Below are 23,274 nucleotides of genomic sequence, written 5' to 3'. Positions count from 1 at the left end.
GCTCAGCTGCTGGCATATGTCCGGTATAATAATGATGGTATTTTCCAGAGACGGACAATGCAAACAACTGGGGGTATTGGGGGGGGGTTATGCAGGATGATGTTAAATCCCTGGGGGGTACGTCTCTTTAAAAAGTTTGGGATCCACTGTCCTAATTGGAATAGGATTTTTTTTTTGTTTACTATTATTCAATTTTTTTAAATTGTTCCTCTTTGGTCAGTGCAGTTATTTTTCACGTACTTAGCTTCCTTTGCTGTGAATCTTCTGTCTATCTGTTGGAGTGATTTTAAACAATGGACTTTACTGCAAGTAAATAATACTAATAACTGCATTGAGAATGTGGGCGATGTGGACAGACAAACTCCTGAATGGTCAGAAACACCAAGCAATCATGAGCAAGTGGAATGAGTGACTTGCAATATGAGGTGAGACTTTTGTCCCCTTAGCAGACGAGCCAACGTAGATCCCCAGTCTCTCAGACCTTGTCTTTTTCTGTGTGGTGTGTGTGAGAGAGAGTAAAGGTGAGCTCTCTCTCATATGTGTTATATGTTGTTAACTCCCTACTACATCCAAACACATTCCCAAATGTCCCTTGCCTTCGTGTTTTGACCCTTGCCACCACTTTTCAATAACATATTAAACTCTTAGAGCTCTTTATACTATAGCGCCTTCATCACCTCCCATTCTGGGTCTTCATCAGATCTCCAAACGCAAGACCATAGAGTTCAGTGACGATGAGACAACAGGAGAGGAAGAGCAGACAGAAGAGGACGAAGAGGAGGACGAGGAAGAAGACGAGGAGGAGGAGGGGAACGATGCAAAGGAGCAATGTGAAAATGAAGAAAACAAAGAGCTAGTGGAAAAAACTAAACAGCAAGAAAGCAGTGTGATCCCACCAACACCTCAGGTGATCTAAACCGTAAACTATTAAATCGCTTCTATAGAAAATGTTGGTTTTGTCCCAGACGGTGCATGTGAAATAGTAGAAGACTCTGATAACAATATGACGGAACATACACATAACTTCAGTATTCTTTTTAATCAGTGTTACAAAGTGGTTACCATTTGTTACTAAATTATAATCTCTTGATCTGTTCTATGTAAAGAATGATATAGAAGAGGCGCCTGTACCTGATGGACCAAACAAAAGTAAGTGTCCGTTTCATATGTTTTATTTCTTAATCATGTTGGTTCAAAATTTGCTTCAACTGGACTGTTATACCTGGAATCGATATTGTATGCTTATTACCTTAAAGGTAGGGTCTCAGATGTTTGAGAAATGCTTCAGAAAACTGAGTAGGGCCGAAAACTAAACAAAAAATCTAAACAAACATGTAGCCAATGAGCAGAAAGGGGCGTGTCTTGTCAATATAGGTGGAGAGAGTGTTCAGTGCCCATGTTAGACATTAGCAGAAAGCGGTTTTAACATTGACATGGAGGATAAAAACAGAGAAAGAAAGCAAAGAAAGGCTTACGATAAGGCAAGAAGTAGGACCCGTAGTGATGGTGAAGTGAAGCTTTCTTGAAGCAGTGAAGCTTTCAAACCAATTGTATCGGAAAAAGGTTCATTACTCGAAGCTTTTCAAATCAGAGATCAATGAGGACCTCTGCTGGTGAAAGTGCTATCACAAAATGTTCCACAACCAAACAACATATTAATTTTAGAAGCAAAAAATAATGGATTGACAAATTAAGGATATTCATTCATTCATTCACTCATTTTCTACCGCTTATCCGAATTACCTCGGGTCACGGGGAGCCTGTGCCTATCTCAGGCGTCATCGGGCATCAAGGCAGGGTACACCCTGGACGGAGTGCCAACCCATCACAGGGCACACACACACTCTCATTCACTCATGCAATCACACACTAGGGACAATTTTCCAGCGATCAAATTAAGGATAGATTAATAAATAAATGAATCAATATATTAAATACAATAATGTACGTTCTTATTGTATTTCTATAATTTACTATTTTACTTTTAATTATGCACAATGTACTTTGTTTAAATTTAACTTTTTGTACTATTTGTTATGCAGCACAGCTGCAAATGCTTTGGTAATACAAATGTACAGTTTTTTTCATGCCAATAAAGCACACTTAAATGGAAATTAAGAGAGAGAGAGAGAGAGAGAGAGAGAGAGAGAGAGAGAGAGAGAGAGAGAGAGAGACTTTGTTCCTATTTTGATAATAATAATAATAAAATAACCCTTTTAAACCACTTAATTATTTTAATAAAACTGAAACAAGTGAATAAAATTAAAAGTAGGCTTTAATCTTGGCTGTTGGCTACATCTTGGCCAGAGGATCTGGCTCTGTCATGCTTTGCACGAAAATGCCTCAACATGGATGATGTAGTATTATTATTACAGGCCAGCTGCTGGGAGCAAATCAAACACTGGACCTAAAAACAGATCATGGATAGACCTTGTCTCAAAAGTATAAAGTGTGAACCATTTAAAAAAGATTATGCTATTAAGCAGTGCACAAAAGGCTTTTCTTTCATTCCTTTTCATTTTTCAACTTATTACTACTATCCAATAAATATATATGACAAAATATACGACATGAAATGTTACATTGAATCGTATAATTGCCCAATAATGAGTGAAGTTATAAATATAGGCTTTACAAACAAAACCATATATATCCACCTTATTGGGCGAAATCAAATGAAAGTGTTCCCACATTTCAGAACGCGATCTTTTTGTAACAGGCTCCATTGACAACTCGCAACAATAAACTCTCCTATACAGTAATAGATTCCATGTAATACTCCAATACAACACACGAGGGCGCGCCGCCGCGTGTCGCGCACAGTTTTAAACCTTTGAATCGGATAACAAAGCAGTCACGTGGGTGTGTGTGAAACGAAGCTTCGGACGTCATTGGTCACGTGATTTTGCCAGAATGAATCAAGCTTCGATACAAAGCTTCAATGAAAATCGGTTCATTTTTTTTTTATTATTATTAATGCAAAAAGACAAACACAAAATACACATTTTGTTCAATGCCATACAAACAAGAGGTCATATTGGCTGCCAGAAAAGAATAGAAAAGAAAAGAAAAGAAAAAAAAATTGAATTCTTTTAAAACATCATGTTTTCTGAGCTTTTTTGTTTTTTTTCTTTCTCCAAAAGATTATTGTGTAACTTGAAATCATTTATAAAATTGGACAGATTTGGTTTACAAAGGGCCCACTTTGTTTTGTGTATATGGTATTTTCCTAATATAATGAATAGTTGTATAATATATTGTTCATTATTTCCAAAATTATCTCCCTCAAAGGGGGGCACGGTGGCTTAGTGGTTAGCACGTTCGCCTCACACCTTCAGTCAGGGTTGGGGGTTCGATTCCCGCCTCCACCTTGTGTGTGTGGAGTTTGCATGTTCTCCCCGTGCCTCGGGGGTTTCCTCCGGGTACTCCGGTTTCCTCCCCCGGTCCAAAGACATGCATGGTAGGTTGATTGGCATCTCTGGAAAATTGTCCATAGTGTGTGAGTGCGTGAGTGAATGAGAGTGTGTGTGTGTGTGTGCCCTGTGATGGGTTGGCACTCCGTCCAGGGTGTATCCTGCCTTGATGCCCTATGGCGCCTGAGATGACCCAGGTGGTTCGGATAAGCGGTAGAAGATGAATGAATGAATGAATATCTCCCTCAAAATACAAAAACACATCACATACACCAATTTCTACCACACAACCCATGATAAAACAGATGCAAAAGAAATCGGTTCATTTTTTTTGACACACGCCTCGGAGCTTCGGTGTCACTGGTAACATCACTATTGGAGAGAACTGAAGGAGCGGGAAGTTGGCGCATATTCACAGATTAGAGTTTCCCGAGTCAATAACTCCTGAGCTAAACACTGTTACTACACAAATAACACCTCTTTTCTACCGGAGTAATGTACTGTAGAGACGCAGCTACAACCGTGTTTTGTGTAGTAACAGTGTTTAGCTCAGGAGTTATTGACTCGGGAAACTCCAATCTGTGAATATGTGCCAGCTTTACTTAAGACGCCGTTTGTACTGCTGCCTATAAGAAAACACTTCACGGTCTCTTGTAAGGAGCATGTGCTCTAAACTGCCACACTCTAAACGGCTCTATTCCTATTTTATGGTGAAAAAAACGCCAACTCCATAACAGCTGCGTTTAGCGAGAGTTAACTTCGCCGATTAAGACGCTACAGCTAATTAGGTAAATAGTTAGCTCGTTAGCCTGCATAGCCATGTTACTGGTGATAAAACAGCACGAATCAAAAAGGAATCTTTTAGAGGAAAAGGAAGGAGCAGGAATCTGACAATTACTGCATAACCGTGTAATTCTATTCTAATATTAGAATGAATTATTAATAGTTAATAGAGTTAATATTAGAGTTTTAATGGGATTATTTGTATAAATACAAATAAGTAACGCATGTGTCCATGCTAGTAAGTAGTAAGTTACTATATATCCACAGTGACTGACCAGGAGGTTACCAGGAGGTTTCACCTCCTTATAGGTTTAAAAGGGATTTGATTGCAGGTAAACGTGAAACGTGTTTGTTTCCTTAAATCTTTTTAATTTGCTTTTGTCTTTGCATCTGTTTTAATAATCCTTTTTTTCTGTTAAATTTTAATTCCTCTTTTTGTTTGCATATTTCTTTCATATTCAGTGTGTTTTTTGTGTATTTGCTTTTTTCATTTGGGTGTGCCTGTATTCATGTATTTTGAATATTCATGTATTAACACATTTGTTTTTTTGTTTTTTTTTTTAATTTTTATAGATTCTGAGGAAAATGACACTTCCAGTCCACTTATTAAGGAGAAGTTAAACCAAAATGAGGTCAAACAGGACAAACCAAAGGGCTTATTTGGATCAAACAGCAAGGTATTGGAACAGCAGGGAGTTCTGCCACTGTTGTACAGACAAAATATAAAGCATTTTCTATAATAATAGGAGTTCGATGATGATGATGATGATAAGGATGATGATGATCCCAATCCTATTCATGCCACAGCTGTCCATGGCCAGGAGCATAGGGCGCAAAACTGGTCCTGGACTCAATCATGGGTGTCTGTGAGCTCATGTATGAGGAAGAGGGTGGATGGTGATTTTCCTCCGAGTGTGTTATGCTCCTATAATAGGAGAAAGCTGGCTGGTGGGTGGGAATTTTCAGGTGGTTAAATTAGGGGAAGATGCAGCATTAATAGACAAAATGCATTAAAGTGTTGTTCTTTGTTGATATTTTATGCCTTCAGATCTCTCTTTTCAAGCGAAGGTCTTCCACCAAAAAGGAGAAATCAGAAGCCCCAGTTGAGGAGAGCAGTCCTGCTGAGAAAGCTTCCAGCTCCGACAACGGAGATATAGAACATAGCAGCAGGGTTAAAGCCTCTCACTCTCTGCCTCTCCGATCCCGCTCGGCCACCTGCATTCTACTCTGATCCCATCCAAAACCAGCAGCTTCTAGACCTGCTTCTTTAGGATGTTTCTCTGAGCCTAGTATTAGAACAAGAAAGCCACAAAACCCAGAAGTGTTTGAGTACATTGTCTAAGAACCATGCAGAGACTTGTGTTTTTATCTGGTAGACAGTAAAAGCTAATTATAACACAATATCTGGACATCTGGATTAAAAGAAACAGCCATAATGTGCCTTGTATATTGACCTCGACACAAACAGATATAATTATCTCACCAGATATGGGACATTTTTCAAAGCACTACGGATGAACATAAACATTTTGGGAATTCATGACAGTTTTGTTGGGTGTTATTGTTGTCACATGATTGCACTTTGTGATATTTTGTGCTTGATTGTGGTTTTTGCTGTGTTGGAAAAATATCTACAAAACAACTATAAATTAAAAACTAGTACACAACTATTTATTTGTTATTTAAACGTATTACTGCACCTTTGCACTTTTGATATTTCACTGTCTTTGGTTTTTTTTTTTCTTATTCTTTCACATATTATAAGAAATGTATGTAAATATATGTAAGAAGTAAAAGGAAGTAATGGAGTGAATTTAGCCTGGGGTTTTCATTATTACATTTTAAGCAGCGTTATCAGTTTAAATCAATGCCTCGTTATACTTTATATACGTTATACCTCGTTAGACTTCTGTTACTGTTACACTGGAGTTTTCCAGACTGGTTGGTTGGATTATGGGTAATATATCCCATAATAGAGCAGCATGTCAACTGAATACCACATTCAACATGCAGAGCCAGGAAATTCTTTTATTATTATTATTATTATATCATACCTACTGATTAATCACTGATCACCCCGACATTAAGGCACACTAGCAAAGCCTTAAATTCCTCATGGAGATGTACTACCTGAATATACTTGACCTCAACCAGCACCTCAGTGTGTTAAGCGTAAAGGTTTATAGGTCTCCTCAGAGGAGCACAGGGTCAGAGGGCTGTTTTTATTTAGCTAGAAAGATGAACAATAGCCTTCAAAAGCACAAGGCTGTAAGGGAGTAATGAGTAGCGAATATTGTCCATTAACATACATAATTTTTTGTGTCTGTATGTTATTTTAAAAAGTGATTACTGCTATTATGCACTTGATCCTGGTGAGCATTGTGTTGTATTGATCTAAACAGGTTGTAAAATTCATGGACAGGTCTAACGCTGAGGTAAATAGGTAGATGTAGAGGTATATGAGTAGGTTGGGTGGTCAGGGGATAGACGGGTGGGCAGGGCTCTCAAGTATCACACATTGAGTGTGATAGTCACTCATTTTGTCACGCTCTCCTGCCACACATTGTATTTCTCACTCAGAAAAACTAACTATTTATCATATATTTACTGTATCATATATATAAGCTGCAGCGCCCAAAATGTATCAGTCCGCACCACTCTCTCTATGGAACCGGGCAGGAATCAAGCATGTCTCCCCTGGAGGTCTTAGTCGAGTCAGCCAATCAAAAAACACAATCTACACAGTCTACACAATAGCCAATCAGAAAATAGCACTATTGTATCTGGGTAAGGTTTAATGCAACAGCAAATTAAAAAAAGCATATCCTGGAATTGTTCAGCATCGTCCTCGTTCACCCACAGAGAAAACCACTGGAGCTGCGAGCATCACTTTGAGCACAGAGTAAGTCATGATCTCCTGTTGTAATGTTACAACAAATTCACAACTTGTTTGACACAAACAATGACATTGTGACTGCTGTTAGAGACGTTTCCCAGATAATCAGCATCAGTTTTTCATGAGTGTCTGTAACTTAGCCAACAGTTTTACAGCCTGTTCACTGACAACACCTGCTCAGAACAAGTAGTCTAGACCAGCGGTTCTCAAACTGGGGGCCCTGAAATGGTGCCAGGGGGCCCCGGTTCACTGACGACACCTGCTCAGAACAAGTAGTCTTGGTTTTAGTGCTTCCACATTCTAATACTGAAACAGCTTGTCTCTGGACGGGACATTGTCCTCAATCAGGACCCTAAAAATGGCTGGGCTTGAGCCGAACTGTTTTAAATGGGAGCAACATTACAAATGATAAAGGAGTCCAAAAAGGCAACAAACACTTACACTAAACAACACCAGTCATAATCTCTCTCTCTCTCTCTCTCTCTCTCTCTCTCTCTCTCTCTCTCTCTCTCTCTCTCACACACACACACACACACACACACACACAAATTAATAAATGGAAATTGAATAAATACTTTGTATTTAGTTAAATTGTGTTCAGTGATCCTTACCAAACACAACAACACCCCCAATTGTTGTGTTGTTTTTTTCATTTCCTTTTTATTTATTTAGGTTGGGGGGGGGGGGGGTGTTGAGTGGAGATGTCACTCTTGCCTGTCTTCAAATCTATGTGGGTATGTGGGTGAGGAGGGTAAATAGGTATGCTGATAGTTAGGCTGGTGGTTGAGAAGAGGTTTAGGTGTGTGGGGAGACAGAAGACAGGCAGGTGTTTATGTGGGGGATGTAGATGCATGGGTTGGGTCATGCTGACCAGGGACTTGATTAGTTACTACACCATGCTAGGCTATGTTGTCCAATCAAACTTATATCACAACTTATATAACAGCAAGCATGCTAACTATATTTAAAATATTTTAGACATTAAGTTTTGCGTACGATAGGATAAGGAGAACATGTAATTTCATTGAATTTTCAACTCCTATAGCAATAGCAATCAGAATAGAGCATGCATCGCTGTGCTGTAATTATGGATGACTGTCGCTAGACGGCGCTGCAGCAAAAAAAAAACCCGAAACCTTACGGTGAAAAGTCACGGAACTCTATTTCACGCATGCGTACTGTGCTTCTCCACCAGGGTGTCGAATCAGGCAGCGACAAACGCTTGTGTTCGCGTTATTATTTAGCATTTTTTTTATTTTTTTTACGACGGAATAATGGAGGAGTTCAATTCCGGAGATGAGGTAAAACCTGCGTAAACGCTTTTGACTGAAAACAAGCTAAAGAAAAATAAGAAAATAAGATATATTTGTTACAATAGAGACCGGTGTCCAAGTACAGATGACGTCAAACAGATAAATCACACAGTTAATCATATAAGACGAGGATCTAAGTACAGAACAGTGCAGTAAGTACAGTAATGTTGGAGTTAAATCCCCTACATTACTGTATTTTATAAATGAAAACTTATTATTGTGAATAAACCCGTTACACTCATGTAGAATTGAGATTTCCGGGTGTGGCTGACTGATGATGACGTTACTATGGAGACTTTGTTTATGTAAAGGTGACTATCAACAAACCTGTCCCCTTGCTCCCTGTCCCCTTGCTCCCTGTCCCCTTGCTCCCTGTCCCCTTGCTCCCTGTCCCCTTGCTCCCTGTCCCCTTGCTCCCTGTCCCCTTGCTCCCCGTCCTCTTGCTCCCCGTCCTCTTGCTCCCCGTCCCCTTGCTCCCCGTCCCCTTGCTCCCTATCCCCTTGCTCCCTGTCCCCTATCCCCTTGCTCCCTGTCCCCTATCCCCTTGCTCCCTGCCCCCTATCCCCTTGCTCCCCGTCCTCTATCCCCTTGCTCCCTGTCCCCTATCCCCTTGCTCCCTGTCCCCTATCCCCTTGCTCCCTGTCCCCTATCCCCTTGCTCCCTATCCCCTAGTAGTATCAGAATCAGAACCAGAACCAGGTTTATTTCTAGGGTCTCCATCTACTGGAATTTGTCTTGGTGTGTTGGTGCTCAGTAATGATAAAGAAGAAGCATAAATATAATAAACAAAGGTCATAAAAAATAATAATAATATAGTGTATAAACATAAAGTTTAACAAAAAAAAACAAGCAATTGGAAGTAAACAAGAATAGAGACATGAATTGTACACTAATGCAGGATGTGCAAAGTGACGAGCAAATATACACTTAGAAATGTTACAGAAATTAGAAATGAAAGAAAAAATGAACTTTACATTAATGCATGATGTACAAAAGTGGAGCAGTGTGAGAAAGGAAGGCACATTAGCATTAATGTGATGTATCTGAGCAGTGGTTTTAACCTACGTCTGTGTGAGTGGATCCCGGAAGTTTCCAAGGTTGTAAAAAATCTGAGGGAATCCTTTCTGCATTAGTCTTTGTGTTTGTGTTTGTAGTCTAATTCACTGAATCCCTTTGTGCACTTGCAGTTTCTCCACTGTACAGTTAAACACGGCAAATAAAATGAGCCCTAAGTAGTCAACAATATTGCAGATACAGCCATATTTTATTTGATAATACACTCAAATAGCAGTCCAAATGTTTGGAAGCTCTGAGTAAAGTAAATAGTACAGGAACAGTGCGTTCAATTAAGTTCTCTTTTTTTTCTTTCGTTCTTTCCTATAGGTTGGATTCAGTCCTGACGACGCAAGTAATGCAGTTAAAGAGGTAACCTGCATCATCAACACACAGAAACCAACATTAACCGGGATAGAAAAAGCAGAGTTAATGTGCATCATGTGTCAGAATTAACTGTGTGTATGTGTTGGGCAGTGCATCGAGGGTGTAATCGGAGGTGTGGACTACAGCCAAAATAAAGTGAACCAGTGGACAGCGAGCATTGTGGAGCACTCTCTCACTCAGCTGGTTAAACAGGGGAAAGCATATAAATACATCGGTAATCTTGTCTCCAATCTCCTAAGCATAAAACATTTTACATAAACATATTGGTGATTATTATTCTAAACTCTGTGTGTGCGTGTGTGTGGCTTTGTGTGTGTGCACGTGGCGCTCTCTCTCTCTCTCTCTCTCTCTCTCTCTCTCTCTCTCTCTCTCTCTCTCTCTCTCTCTCTCTCTCTCTCTGTGTGTGTGTGTGTGTGTGTGTGTGTGTGTGTGTGTGTGTGTGTGTGTGTGTGTGTGTGTGTGTGTGTGTTCTTTAGTTAACTGCACTATAATGCAGAAGAGTGGCGCAGGACTCCACACAGCTAACTCCTGTTACTGGGACACGACCACTGACGGTAAGTGCAGAGGCACGTTAGGTAAACATTTGTCTGTGCACAAAACCTGGAGAAATGTGAATATTTCTACCTTTTACATTCAGTGAGGCGTTAAAGAAGGAAGCCGGACACAGCTTAGGGATTCTAAACCGCTGAGCTGGAAGGATTATTAATGATGTCATTCTAGTTAAGGCTTTGAGTCGGAATACTCTAGATTACCAATATCAAAACATATTATATTGAAACAACTTAGTATGTACAATAAATATAAAACTATATAAATACTGAAACACAGACTCCCCAAACCGAGAGATGCCATTTTTTAAATAAATCAGTTTATATCTAAACTTGGGAGCCTTTCTTGAGAAATGCAAGGAAAATTAGATCAAATTTTAAACAAGGTGACAAGTACAGTGAGCAGCAACCTTACCTCTGTAGCATGATAAATGCCAGATTTGTAATCTTCGTTCACAATACTTTGCACCATAGGTAACCTGTATTTGTGTCTAAACCGAGAACTGAGCACATTTACACTCTCCATACACTAATCCAAAAATATGTTCACCAAACAAAAAGAGGAAAATGTTTGGCTGCTAAAAAAAATGTTTGGCACAACAGACTGTCATTAGTGGAATAGGAGATAGGACCTACATCATCATCATAAAGCACATGATGTACATCCAGAACAAGTCCTGTGTTAAAATCACTGGTCTGGGAAAAATCTGATCTTTTTGTCAGAGGAGTTCATCAGGGCTGCAGCCTGAGCCCAACATTATTTAACAAACTGGTCACAGGACATCTGGCTCTACATTTTAGGAATGTTTTCGTATCACAGCGTGTCTTTATTCTTTACTTAACCCCCAACTGAGGCGTTAATGATGAAAGATTGACAACAAACCACAGATAAATTACATATGCCTGTGCAACACGGCAAGTAATCCGATGACATATAAGCACTTGTTTATCATTTCTTTCTTTTTTTTCTCGCTGTCTCTTTTCTCTGTAGGAAGCTGTACAGTCAGATGGGAGAATCGCACCATGTACTGTGTAGTTTGCGTGTTTGCCGTCGCTTTGTGAACCAGAGCCGCCTGCAGCACGCCATGAGACCTCCCTACAGACACAGACACACACACACACACGCACACACACATACCCAGGTGGCATCATGAACTTCTTTCAGCCTCATGAAGCAGTGTTGTTCCAGCCCTGTGTTGTTGGGCTAAGGATCAGCGACCTGAGAGAGGTCACCTGACCAATACTTTAATATTGTAACATAACTTCTTGTGTTTGCCATTCATCATTTTTAACTCCTAACATTTTTGACTAGATTGTAAATGCATAGCGCAGTCGTTAGCAAACGTGTTTGTTCACTTTGGTGAGTTAAATTCAGTGTTGTGTAACTGAGGATATGAAAAACCTTAATAAATGACTAGAAAATATACAAGAAATTGACTCAGATATGAACCCGATTTGTTGATTCTTTTTAATTTGTGTACCCAACAGTTATTGTACAATGTTTATAGAGAGTTGTAGATGTCAAGTTTAAAACAGGTATTACATTAATTTCCAGAAAGAGAACAAATTGATATTTGTATTATAACAGCAAAGCATTAAAAGTCTCTACTTATGAAGAAAAAAATAAATCTCACCATATCCTGTGTCTGATTAGTGCACAACTGTAACAGCAAATAGCAAAATGATTTTTTTTTTCATGATTACTTTTTCTTTATTTATGAATGGCTTAAGAATAAAGATGACTTGTGTCCTTCACATTTAATCATGCATTTCGAGTATGTTTCAATTTTAACAGCATCGTTACAAAGAAAGGAAAAGAGAACTTGTTTGAATTTTTATTGTGATTTGTCCACAATTGTCATTACTGCAGAATCTTTTCCTAATTAGCACAACGGCAAAGAAAAGAGGAAATAAAACACACAGCAGCTATTTCTAAAAACACTTCTGCAACACAAAATCATTTCGCAATGTGATTTCATCATGTTGGAATGAAATCTTTTGAAGTAAAGAAGTAAATGAAAGAGAAAGAAAGAAAAGAAAAAAGGCTTAAAAATGTGATGAATGTGTTCATACAATTTCATAGCTAACGTACATCAGTGCAAAGTAGTAATCTTTCAGCTATTTCTATCATTACAGCTATTCCTCTTACTGTAAGCAAAAGCTTCCTAATTAACACAATTAACACCTTTTCACAGTCGATCTTTTGCCTCATCCATTAACTCATTCATCCTTTATTGGAGTTCTTTTTTTTTGTAATATACTATTTTATCTCACACTGTAGTGCAGGCGACTACCACAAGCTATAATTTCAGCTCAATTCTATTCTATTCTACTCTATTCTATATTCTATTTCTATAGAGCCTTTAACACCGGACATTGTCACAAAGCAGCTTTACAGAAATATATTAATTCAGGATAATGTTAAAAAAAATCTCTCCAACTTTGTGTCATTTCAACTCACATTTTACACAAAAGAAATAAAATAAGCAACAACTTACACTTTTAACTGTGATTTTTCCGTGAGGACGATTATTTAGAAGGATCATTAAGATTTCTTCTTAACTCAAAAAGCTGTGGTTTTGGTTTTCTGGCCAATCAACAGAGAGGGAAAAAAAGGTAAGCATGTTTAGAGCTGTTATAAAGAGAACTAAACAGGAAATGTCATGATAAATGGATCCAAATGGGGCTTTGGGCAATTTTTAATGAAAAAAATGTTTTATGTTAGTAAATTGTAAAAAGTAAAAAAAAAGTAAAAACACCTCAGGCATGTTTCACACATCATCTCATGATGTTTCATTAGTTCCTCAGACTGAACTACTGCTTTAGATTGAGGATGCTGAGGTGTTTTGAGAATAGATTTCAAAATCGAAATCCTAGATTTATTTCATCACGTCTATGAAACCTATCAATGTTTCAGTACAGTAGCTACCCATCAAATTTTGAGTAAACTGTTTTTTTTCCCCTCGTGTTTATTGTAAGTTGTACCTATCTACTATCGATTATCCAAGATTAGAAGTTTTCCTTGTTGAAAATGAACTTGACTCCGGCCTTTGACTGGCTGATGCATTGTTTTTCTAACGCTTTCGCCAGAGGACCTGGTCCACAGAGAAATACCCCGACTTTAGACCTGCGGGAAGGAGATAAAGCAAAAAATTACATGACAACATGATTACATGGAAAATAGACAGATATCTAACAGGACTATTCAGCTAACATTAGCTAGGCTAAGAATAGACCTGTATAAATGTACAATGCATCTGGAAAGTATTCACAACGCTTCACATCTTCCACATTTGTCACGTCCTTTTTCCAAAATGGATTCAATTCATTTAAATTTTCTTCAAAATTCTACAAACCATGCCACATAATGGCAACGTGAAAGAAGTTTGTTTGAAATCTTTTAAAATCATTCATTCATTCATTCATTCATTCATTTTCTACCGCTTATCCGAACTACTCGGGTTACGGGGAGCCTGTGCCTATCTCAGGTGTCATCGGGCATCAAGGCAGGATACACCCTGGACGGAGTGCCAACCCATCGCAGGGCACACACACACTCTCATTCACTCACGCAATCACACACTACGGACAATTTTCCAGAGATGCCAATCAACCTACCATGCATGTCTTTGGACCGGGGGAGGAAACCGGAGTACCCGGAGGAAACCCCCGAGGCACGGGGAGAACATGCAAACTCCACACACACAAGGCGGAGGCGGGAATCGAACCCCCAACCCTGGCGGTGTGAGGCAAACGTGCTAACCACTCTTTTAAAATCAAATTTATTACAAATAAAAAAACAAAAAAGATCACATGTACATAAGTATTCACAGCCTTTGCCATGACACTGTTGAGCTCAGGTGCACCCTGTGTCCACTGATCATCCTTGAGATGTTTCTACAACTTGATTGTAGTCCACCTGTGGGAAATTCAGCTGACTGGACATGATTTAGAAAGGCACACATTTGACCTCATTAGAACTCAGAGACAGGATTGTATCGAGGCACAGATCTGGGGAAGGGTACAGGAAAAAATTTTCCAGCATTGAAGGTCCCAATGAGCACAGCGGCCGTAAAAGCCGTCTGACCAAACTGAGTGATCGGGGAGAAGGGACTTAGTCGGGGAGGTGACCAAGAACCCGATGGTCACTCTGACAGAGCTCCAGCATTTCTCTGTGAAGAGAGGAGAAACTTTGAGAAGAACAACCATCTTTGCAGCACTCCAAGAATCAGTATCGTTTAGTAGAGTGACCTGACAGAAGCCACTCCTCAGTAAAAGGCACATGTTGGCCGGCCTGATGTTTGCCAAAAAGCAACTGAAGGCCTCTTAGTAATCTGATGAAAGAAAGATTTTGGCCTGAATAGCAATTGTCATATCTGGAGGAAACCAGGCACCATTAATCACCTGGCTAATACCATCCTTACACTGAAGCATGGTGGAGGCAGCATCATGCTGTGGGGAGGTTTTTCAGTGGCAAGAACTGGGAGACTAGTCAGGATAAAGGGAAAGATGAATGCAGCAATGTACAGAGACACACTTGATGAAAACCTGCTCCAGAGCGCTCTGGACCTCGGGCGAAGGTTCATCTTCCAACAGGACAACAACCCTAAGCTCACGGTCAAGATAACAGAGGTGTGGCTACGGGACGACTCTGTAAATGTCCTTGAGTGGCCCAGCCAGAGCCCAGACCTGAACCCGATTAAACATCTCTGGAGAGATCTGAAGATGGCAGTGCACCGATGCTCCCCATCCAACCTGTTGGAGCTTGAGAGGTCCTGAAAAGAAGAATGGGAAAACCTGCCCAAAAATAGGTGTTCCAAGCTTGTAGCATCATAATCATAAAAGACTTGAGGCTGTAACTGCTGCCAAAGGTGATTCAACAATGTATTAAGCAGAGGCTATGAATACTTATGTACATGTGTTTTTTTTTTTTTAATACATTTGGTCATTTGGTGATATATATTGACCATTTGGTCATATACTGATCATTTGGTCTGGCAAATCTTTTAACACTAACATTATTAGTCATTAGTAATGCAGTCTATAATACCCTGGGTGGCTGGTAGCGATAGTGCTAAACTCATTTTCCCAGTTGGGTTTTCCATACAGAGTTTTCTGCTTCAGGCCAGTGATGGGGTCATTTTCTGCTTCATGGTGAACTCGGAAGTGAGCAGCCTGTCACAAAGACAATTATTACAATTTTAAAAACAATAGAGTACATTGCAATATCTGGAAAGCTGTAACTGTAATGCTCAATAATACTGCATGCCTACAAATATAAAGACTTTGCATGAATACATTTTCTTTTTAAATATTATTAATTTGATTTGAATTTTCCTGTTCCCCTTTGTGTACTTTTTGCAGAAGTAAATCTGACCTCTGTCTCCTTCCAGCGAGTGAGGTAAATGTTGTAATTGAGGAAGTCGATCATGTTTTTCTCGTTCATCTGCCGCTCCAGGGACTGCAGCAGGTCTGCAAACCATTCAAACGCTTGTGTCTCTGGACACAGCCAATAAAAATAGATCTGCCAGGGTCAAAAGGACAGAAAACAGTTACTGCTTATAGGTAAAGCTAGAAGGCATTTACATAATGACACAGTAAGAGGGTAAATAAGAGTATTATACAGTTTAGTATTTTCCCTGATCTATTTTAGATCAATAATGAGGAAGACTCAGGTGTGAGAGCTGTAAAACTCCCTAAGATTACATGAGTAAAAACCCTAGGAGGAAGAAGACTAAGGGGAATTCATGCTCCGCTCATCATAAATAAATAATAATAAATCATTGGTTTGGTACAACTGTACATATTGTAATATACTGTAATAAGTTCTATGTTTGCTGATATGTTTAGTATGAAGTGATTGTGAGTCCTGGGATAAGCACAGGACAGTATTAATGATCTTCTTGGATAGAAGATAACCATTTTTAATTCCATTTGTAATTCTCCTTTCCAGATCATGAGCAATGAACTATATATTTTGATGAAGCCTCACCTTTTTGGTGAACACGTTGGTGTTTTGCTGGACAGTTTTGTACCACACAGACTTGAGGATGGATGCAAAGGGAGTAACACCAATGCCTGCACCCACCAGCATGACCACCTCGTAGCGAAACACGTCCTCACTCGCCGTGCCAAAGGGGCCGTCCACTGCCACCCTGCACACACGCACACACACACACACACATACACACACACTCAGGTTCAGCTCTCTGCAAAAATGAAATGTATTAATAATATTTGCACTTTGTTTTGTTAGCCTGTATCTGGGAAAAATTATAGATGGTTTGGACACACACAACTCTCAAGAGGAAATTATGTAGTAGCTAAACCACATAACTGCCATGCTTTTGGGAGGTGAGAAGAAGCTGGAGAACCCAGAAGAAACCCATGTGCAGACGTGAAGCCTGAGAACATGAGAAAATCAGATAAATCCAGTATCTGATCTCAGAACTCACTAGACACTACATTATAACTGTTGATTCAAAAGAGGTAGCAAGGAAAGTTTGTGATGGTGAAATCGACACTCAGTAACTGTCCCCCTGCTATCACTGAAATCATTACAAAAGTCTGCTTTAATTTGCTCACTTCTTCTTTCTAACAGCATGCTATCACTCCGCAAAGCCACATCTCCTTTTCACAAGAACGTAGTTTCCCAGTTTGTTACTCGTCCACATTATAGAGCTCTTTAGTGCCCAAAGAAATAAAATACAAACACAAGAAGCTTGATTTAATACTACTACATCATTAAAAACAGATCACTCGACAAATTCCTGCTTTCTTTCAGCATGATTTGATCGTACAAGCAGAGATACACAGTGAAAAAGATTCTTTATAGATATTAGCTTTACCTCTTTTGACAGAAAAAAATAGCTCACACACATTTTGTATCCAAAGTAACATTTCTTATATTCACATATCCTGCTGTTGAGTTTAATACTCTTTTCAGATTTTTTTTTGTATCCCAATGGGTGTTAAAAGCCCTAGAGTTTGGTGAAATTTGGACCTTCTGATCAAATTATAAGTATTTAAATATACAGCCCTTGGTATAAATCACTTGACTTTGAAAAACAGTTTCACGGCTTGTTATCAGCTTGAAGGCTGTAAAGTGTGGTGACATTTGGTGCCAGTTATGAGTTGTCTGCTCGGGGCCTCAGTGTAGCAGAGTTGTCTTGTGGTGCAATTAGAGTTATAAAGCAGTCTTCTGTTCTATATTTTTAAATTTGCACACTTACTTGGGAAGTTCCCAGGCATCCTGAACTCCACTCTTGTCCCCGCCGCATGCCTTGTACAGGGCATCGGTCCAGTCTCCAACAATACGGATGTGGATGCTGAAGTGGTCTTCCTCGGGAGCGGAGGTCAGGGTGAATGGATGCCACTCCAGGTGCGAGATGGACGGACACTTCATAAAGATGTACTGACCCACCTCCATTTTAAAGCCTTTCTTTTTCAACTGCAGTTCCAGGGTCTTGGATGGATGCATCACTACCTGGTGGGCAAGAAAATCTGAGCACGGAGCTTCACAGCAGGTCGATCAATAGAGACATCAGTCTCAGACATTTTTTTCATTATGCAAAACAAATGTTTTCACTGACCTTGGTGATAACCACCTTCTGTTTTGAGCGGTAGAATCGCACAAGCATCTCAAACACGTACAAGATCATTGGCCCGAGGACCCACTGCCATGTCTGTGAACAAAGTGTTGACACGATGTTGGAAATAACCTCATATTCTTGATAAAACAATACAAGGACAATAAATGCAAATACGAAACAAAGAGTTTTATAGGAAGGTCAGGTCAATCACCAGCCAGGAACATGTGTAGATCTGAAGGAAAATGACCTTGCATCTGGGTAACCTTCAGGACTTACACATTAACTGTGATTGTCTATTGTTATAATTGATATAGGTATAAAATTGGACTGAATGCATTACATGTGATAAATGTAAATGTTTATCAATAGTCTTGTGTCATAACTGGAAGTCGGTTTACCCCTGGTTTATTTCCGGCAAAAACCGGTGTAGGACAGTCATGGTCCAGGCCCCATCTCTCAAACCGCTCGCTACAGTTTAGAGGGTTATGATGCTTTACACTGTCAGGGGTCTGACCTCGTACAATGCGACTGACAAGTGACAACACACACACACACAGAGGAAGGTTAAGTGTTTACCAAATCACTGTGTTGCAAATATCAATGTGATACAAGCAGAAGATTGCTTCATTTTTTTGTTGCTCAACACAGCTATTAGCCAACACTTTATAAATCCATCAAAACCTACAGATTTAAGCACCTTAACCCCTATGCTTTTTATTGAATTATTTGTAATATTAACACACATTATTAACTGAATAAAAAGGAGAATAAAAAGTACAGTGATGAGAGTGAGAAATGCAAGTACGCTTGATGGGTTTAAATGTTCTGTTCGGTTCAAAATGTCACGTTTTAAACTACACCAACACTAAAATGTGTGTGTATGTAAGAAATTAGGTTTGTAGAGTTAGTGTAACAGCTTGAAATAATAATATATACAACTCTTCAACATTATATGAAGCAAATATGTATTGTTTTGAAATTTCTATATACATTTATCTGTTCCTCCTGCAATAAAAATATATTTTAAAAAGGTTATTGAAAAAAAATCGGTATAAACTCTCTCACTCACTCATTTTCTACCGCTTATCCGAACTACCTCGGGTCACGGGGAGCCTGTGCCTATCTCAGGCATCATCGGGCATCAAGGCAGGATACACCCTGGACGGAGTGCCAACCCATCATAGGGCACACACACTCTCTCATTCACTCACGCAATCACACACTATGGAAAATTTTCCAGAGATGCCAATCAACCTACCATGCATGTCTTTGGACCTGGAGGTACGGGGAGAACATGCAAACTGCACACACACACAAGGTGGAGGCGGGAATCGAACCCCCAACCCTGGAGGTGTGAGGCGAACGTGCTAACCACTAAGCCACTGTGCCCCATTGGTATAAACATTAATGTTAAATATAAAACCTTTCTAAAAATCTATATTTTCATTCATTTATATTTTTGAATGTCTGTATTTAATATTTACATGAAGATTAAGATTCAGCATAAATAAATGTAAATGTTAAATTTTGTTTCCTGATACATGAGTAAAGTTTTAGTGTGAGGGATTTATTATTATTATTATTATTATTATTATTATTATTATTATTATTATTATTATTATTATTATTTTATTATATTATATTATGTCAGGGGTGTTGAATTTCAGACCAAGTGCATCAAATCATCACAATCTAAAGGCATGAAAAAAGTCTGACTACATGGTGACAGGCAACCAATCAGGAGTGAAGAGTTTGATGAGAAAGTCCAATATACTGTATTTAAATAATAAGAGAAAACAAACTCTGCTGTGAATGTTGAATGTTTTCAATTTTTTTTTTAACTTTTTGCTATAGTTCGGATAAGCGGTAGAAAATGAATGAATGAATGAATTAATTAACTTTTTGCCATTTATTTAACTTCAAATGTCAAATTCTGAAAACTAGTCAGTTAGCGGAATTTACATTGTTAGCCAGTTGTGAAGTAACAAGATAGTGACTTTCTTTTGTTGTATTTATGTGCACTTTTCTACTTTAACCTCAGGTTACAGATTATCAGAAATTATTATGTCTATATTATTCAGTGATCCGGGTCTTGTATGGACCATTTTAGTGATCGTTTTCTTCTCTACACAGTATTTTATCTAGCTAGAATGAAATGCATTAGCTTTCTTCCATTGGCCTTGAAGATGCACATCATTCAAATATAGAAAAAAAATCGATAGCCTGAAATACAGTGCTTAATAAATTAATGCTTCAAATGATAAAAACAGCATCAGTCTATTCCTGCTTGCACTTACCCGACCCCATGGAGCACGAGTCCAATGAAAAAGATGATAAAGAGGTGATGGGTGAACCAGAACACCTCAAAATAGGACCTGCGAATGACCTCCATGGAGGAGGTAATGATGAGGATGAGGGCGAGGGTGATCACGACGCCTGTTAGTCCTGCGATCGTGGTGAACATGATAATGGTCTGGCTCTGTGACTCGGCAAAGCACGCAATAATAGACAAAAAAAACAAGATCAATGCTTGATCAATCTTTAAGTTGAGACAAAATTCTGTAGGACAAACATCTGCATTGCACAGATACTGCAAGGCAGTAATTAAAGGTGCAGTCTGAAATATTTACGACTATCTATCACTTTAATAATCATAGAATATTAAAGGATGCTTTATTTATTAAATTAACTAAATAAATACATCCTTCCTTTCTTAATATCTTCAACACAATTACATGATCTTGAACAGACTGAGAAATTGAGACATTTTATTAAGACTAGACATATTTTTCTTCTTTAGCCAACATAAGGCCAAATTTATTTATTTATTTATTTATTTTTATGAGATATGATTCATCATTTTTAAGTGATATTCTTTAAAATATGACCACAGTTTAAACAAGCATGACTTAATCATGTGTGTGCGTGTGCGTGTGTGTGTGTGTGTGTGTGTGTGTGTGTGTATAGTATGTGTGTGTTTAACGGAAGTTTCTTTGACCTTAAAGAAAGAATTTCACCCACTATGTGACCATGTGAAGGATTTCTGAACCGTCACAGTCATCTAAACAATGCTGATTTCCAAACAATCAGAACATGTCGTGATATTTTAAGACACTAGTAATATACTCCATCCTCCTTTAAATTAAATGGAGCAGTGGTGACTCAAGAAGGTTAAGGCTCTTGGTTGTTGAACGTAAGGTCATGGTTCAAGCACCAGCACTGACAAGCTGCCACTGTTGGGCAATTGAGCAAGACTATTAACACTCCCTGCTCCTGTGCTCTGACCCCAACCTCCTCATGTGGTAGCCTAGTGGTTACTACTGGACTACCAATTACTACCAAGTGCTGGACTACCAATTAGAAGGTTGTGAGTTCAATTCCCATGTCCACCAGGCGCCCTGCTACTGCTGGGCCCCTGAGCAAGGCCCTTAACCCTCAATTGCTCAGTAGTATAAAATGAGATAAAAATGTAAGTCGCTCTGGATAAGGGCGTCTGCTAAATGCTGTAAATGTCATTTGGGATATGTGAAGAAAAGAATACTGTAGTTTTGGTTCATCTTTCTGGTCTATCTACATGTGACACAAGGGACAGAACACAGTGTATATATATATTTTTATATACATATATATATATATATATATATATATATATATATATATATATATATATATATATATATATATATATTATGATGTTATACTCACAGTCTCACTGGACCGGATGGGGTTGAGGTAAGACTCATTGTTCTTGTTTCCAATCAGAGACAGAACGTGGGGCAGTGAGTTGTTGTTGTCTTCCCGCTGTGCAGACTCGAAGCGCTCAAAATTAAACAGATGAGCGATGGTGTGCACCGCTGATAGAAACACAAGAGAAACGATAATAAACTTCTTTTTTTTGCCTCTGATCTAATATAAGAATATAAGAAGTTCAAATGGTACCTGTGTGGAAGGCAATCATGTAGCCCACCAATTTGTGGAAAGTGATGTTTCTGTCAAGCTGACGGGCAGCTGTACGGCTACAACACTACCCAAACATCCAAACACACAGTGTTACACACACACACTTCTTTCCTTTTTTTTTTTTTTTTTTTTTTAGCATTTGCACTTTAAAATTTGTTTCATTCCTGAGGCTTTGCTGACCTGTATGGAGCCTCGGAGGAAGGACAGAAGGTTGCGGCAGACAGGCAAGAGGATCAACATGCAGTTAAAGTTCAGACATGCAGCTGGAGCTCTCGCCCAGGGCAGAGCGTGCTGGAGAGACGGAAACGGGAAATGAGAATGAATGCAACGTGTTGGAAATATAATTTCAGTTACAGACTCTAACACCTGCTTGGCTGCCTGTTCTGTGTTCAAGTGAAAGTAAAAAAAAAAAGCAGAAATGATCTTACATTAATGTTTAATATTGTGAAATAAAAAAACACAGTATTACAGTGTCTGTCAAATCAGCATTTCCTGAAGACCAGTGGAATCAAATGACAAGATTTGAACCAATGTCCAATCTACGTTAAAAGTACTGTATAAAAAGCATTATTCTGTTTCCTGATAAAATGGTTTCATTTTAGTGTACATGTACTACAATGAATATTTGTGTTGTAATAATAATAATAATAATAATAATAATAATAATAATAATAATAATAATAATAATTAGTAATGTTATGCACTCATCATACAGGATACTGTCAGTTAACATGCTTGCTTAGTGAGTTAAGACTGTATTGTTCATGTTTAAAGCACAGAATCCTCAGCCTCACCCCGAGGATGACCCTGCTGTAGAAGAAACGATCGATCAGAAATGCCTGGTAGAACTGGACAAAGAGGTAAGCGTTGATTCCAAGCCATACCAGCTGAAGAGGAAACAACATGTTACAACACGGCCCGAGTGATCGATTAAACAGAAATGAAATACTTTAAACATGAACATTGTAAAGTCTAATATCTAATGTATAAATACTGAACTGTATAAATAACGTTATTTAGAAACAAAAGACTTACTATAACAACGATGGAAAGTCCTTCATTTGCTGCAAAGTTGCCCATGCTGAAAGAATAAACGAGGGTGTATACTGTATGTGTGTGTGTGTAAGTGTTAAAGAGACAGAGTGAGGTACATAAGTGAGAAGTGTTTGGTATTTAACTAGGGAGGCAGGGAGTCATAGAGGAAGTTCAATCAGCTTGACAGTACAGTATCAGCCCACCAGAACAGATGAAGCGCAGTTCCTCAATGTAAAGTGTGTGTGTGTGTGTGTGTGTGTGTGTGTGTGTGTGTGTGTGTGTGTGTGTGTGTGT

At 38.8% G+C, this 23,274-nt stretch overlaps 2 protein-coding genes across 2 annotated transcripts; one reads left to right on the top strand and one right to left on the bottom strand.

Annotated features, from left to right (window-relative positions):
- Positions 1 to 8,238: 8,238 nt before the first annotated feature.
- On the top strand, positions 8,239 to 12,155 carry dynlt3 (dynein light chain Tctex-type 3). The gene is made up of 5 exons (XM_060858938.1): positions 8,239 to 8,393; positions 9,789 to 9,830; positions 9,936 to 10,059; positions 10,322 to 10,399; positions 11,385 to 12,155. Exons 1-5 carry the CDS (start codon positions 8,367 to 8,369, stop codon positions 11,453 to 11,455), a joined length of 342 nt encoding a protein of 113 aa, XP_060714921.1. The 5' UTR covers positions 8,239 to 8,366; the 3' UTR covers positions 11,456 to 12,155.
- Positions 12,156 to 12,215: 60 nt separating this feature from the next.
- On the bottom strand, positions 12,216 to 23,108 carry LOC132838550 (cytochrome b-245 heavy chain). Its single transcript, XM_060858937.1, has 13 exons — positions 22,981 to 23,108; positions 22,740 to 22,832; positions 22,126 to 22,236; positions 21,925 to 22,009; positions 21,691 to 21,839; positions 20,283 to 20,464; positions 18,384 to 18,513; positions 17,986 to 18,078; positions 17,626 to 17,879; positions 16,386 to 16,548; positions 15,771 to 15,917; positions 15,444 to 15,568; positions 12,216 to 13,520 (listed from the first exon to the last, which is right to left on the bottom strand). Exons 1-13 carry the CDS (start codon positions 23,023 to 23,025, stop codon positions 13,403 to 13,405), a joined length of 1,695 nt encoding a protein of 564 aa, XP_060714920.1. The 5' UTR covers positions 23,026 to 23,108; the 3' UTR covers positions 12,216 to 13,402.
- Positions 23,109 to 23,274: the final 166 nt, after the last annotated feature.

This window comes from Tachysurus vachellii, chromosome 23 (assembly GCF_030014155.1).
Source record: "Tachysurus vachellii isolate PV-2020 chromosome 23, HZAU_Pvac_v1, whole genome shotgun sequence".
In the NCBI taxonomy this organism is placed as follows: Eukaryota; Metazoa; Chordata; class Actinopteri; order Siluriformes; family Bagridae; genus Tachysurus; species Tachysurus vachellii.
The sequence above is the reverse complement of the archived record's forward strand: the minus strand, read 5'-3'. Positions and strand labels throughout refer to the sequence as shown.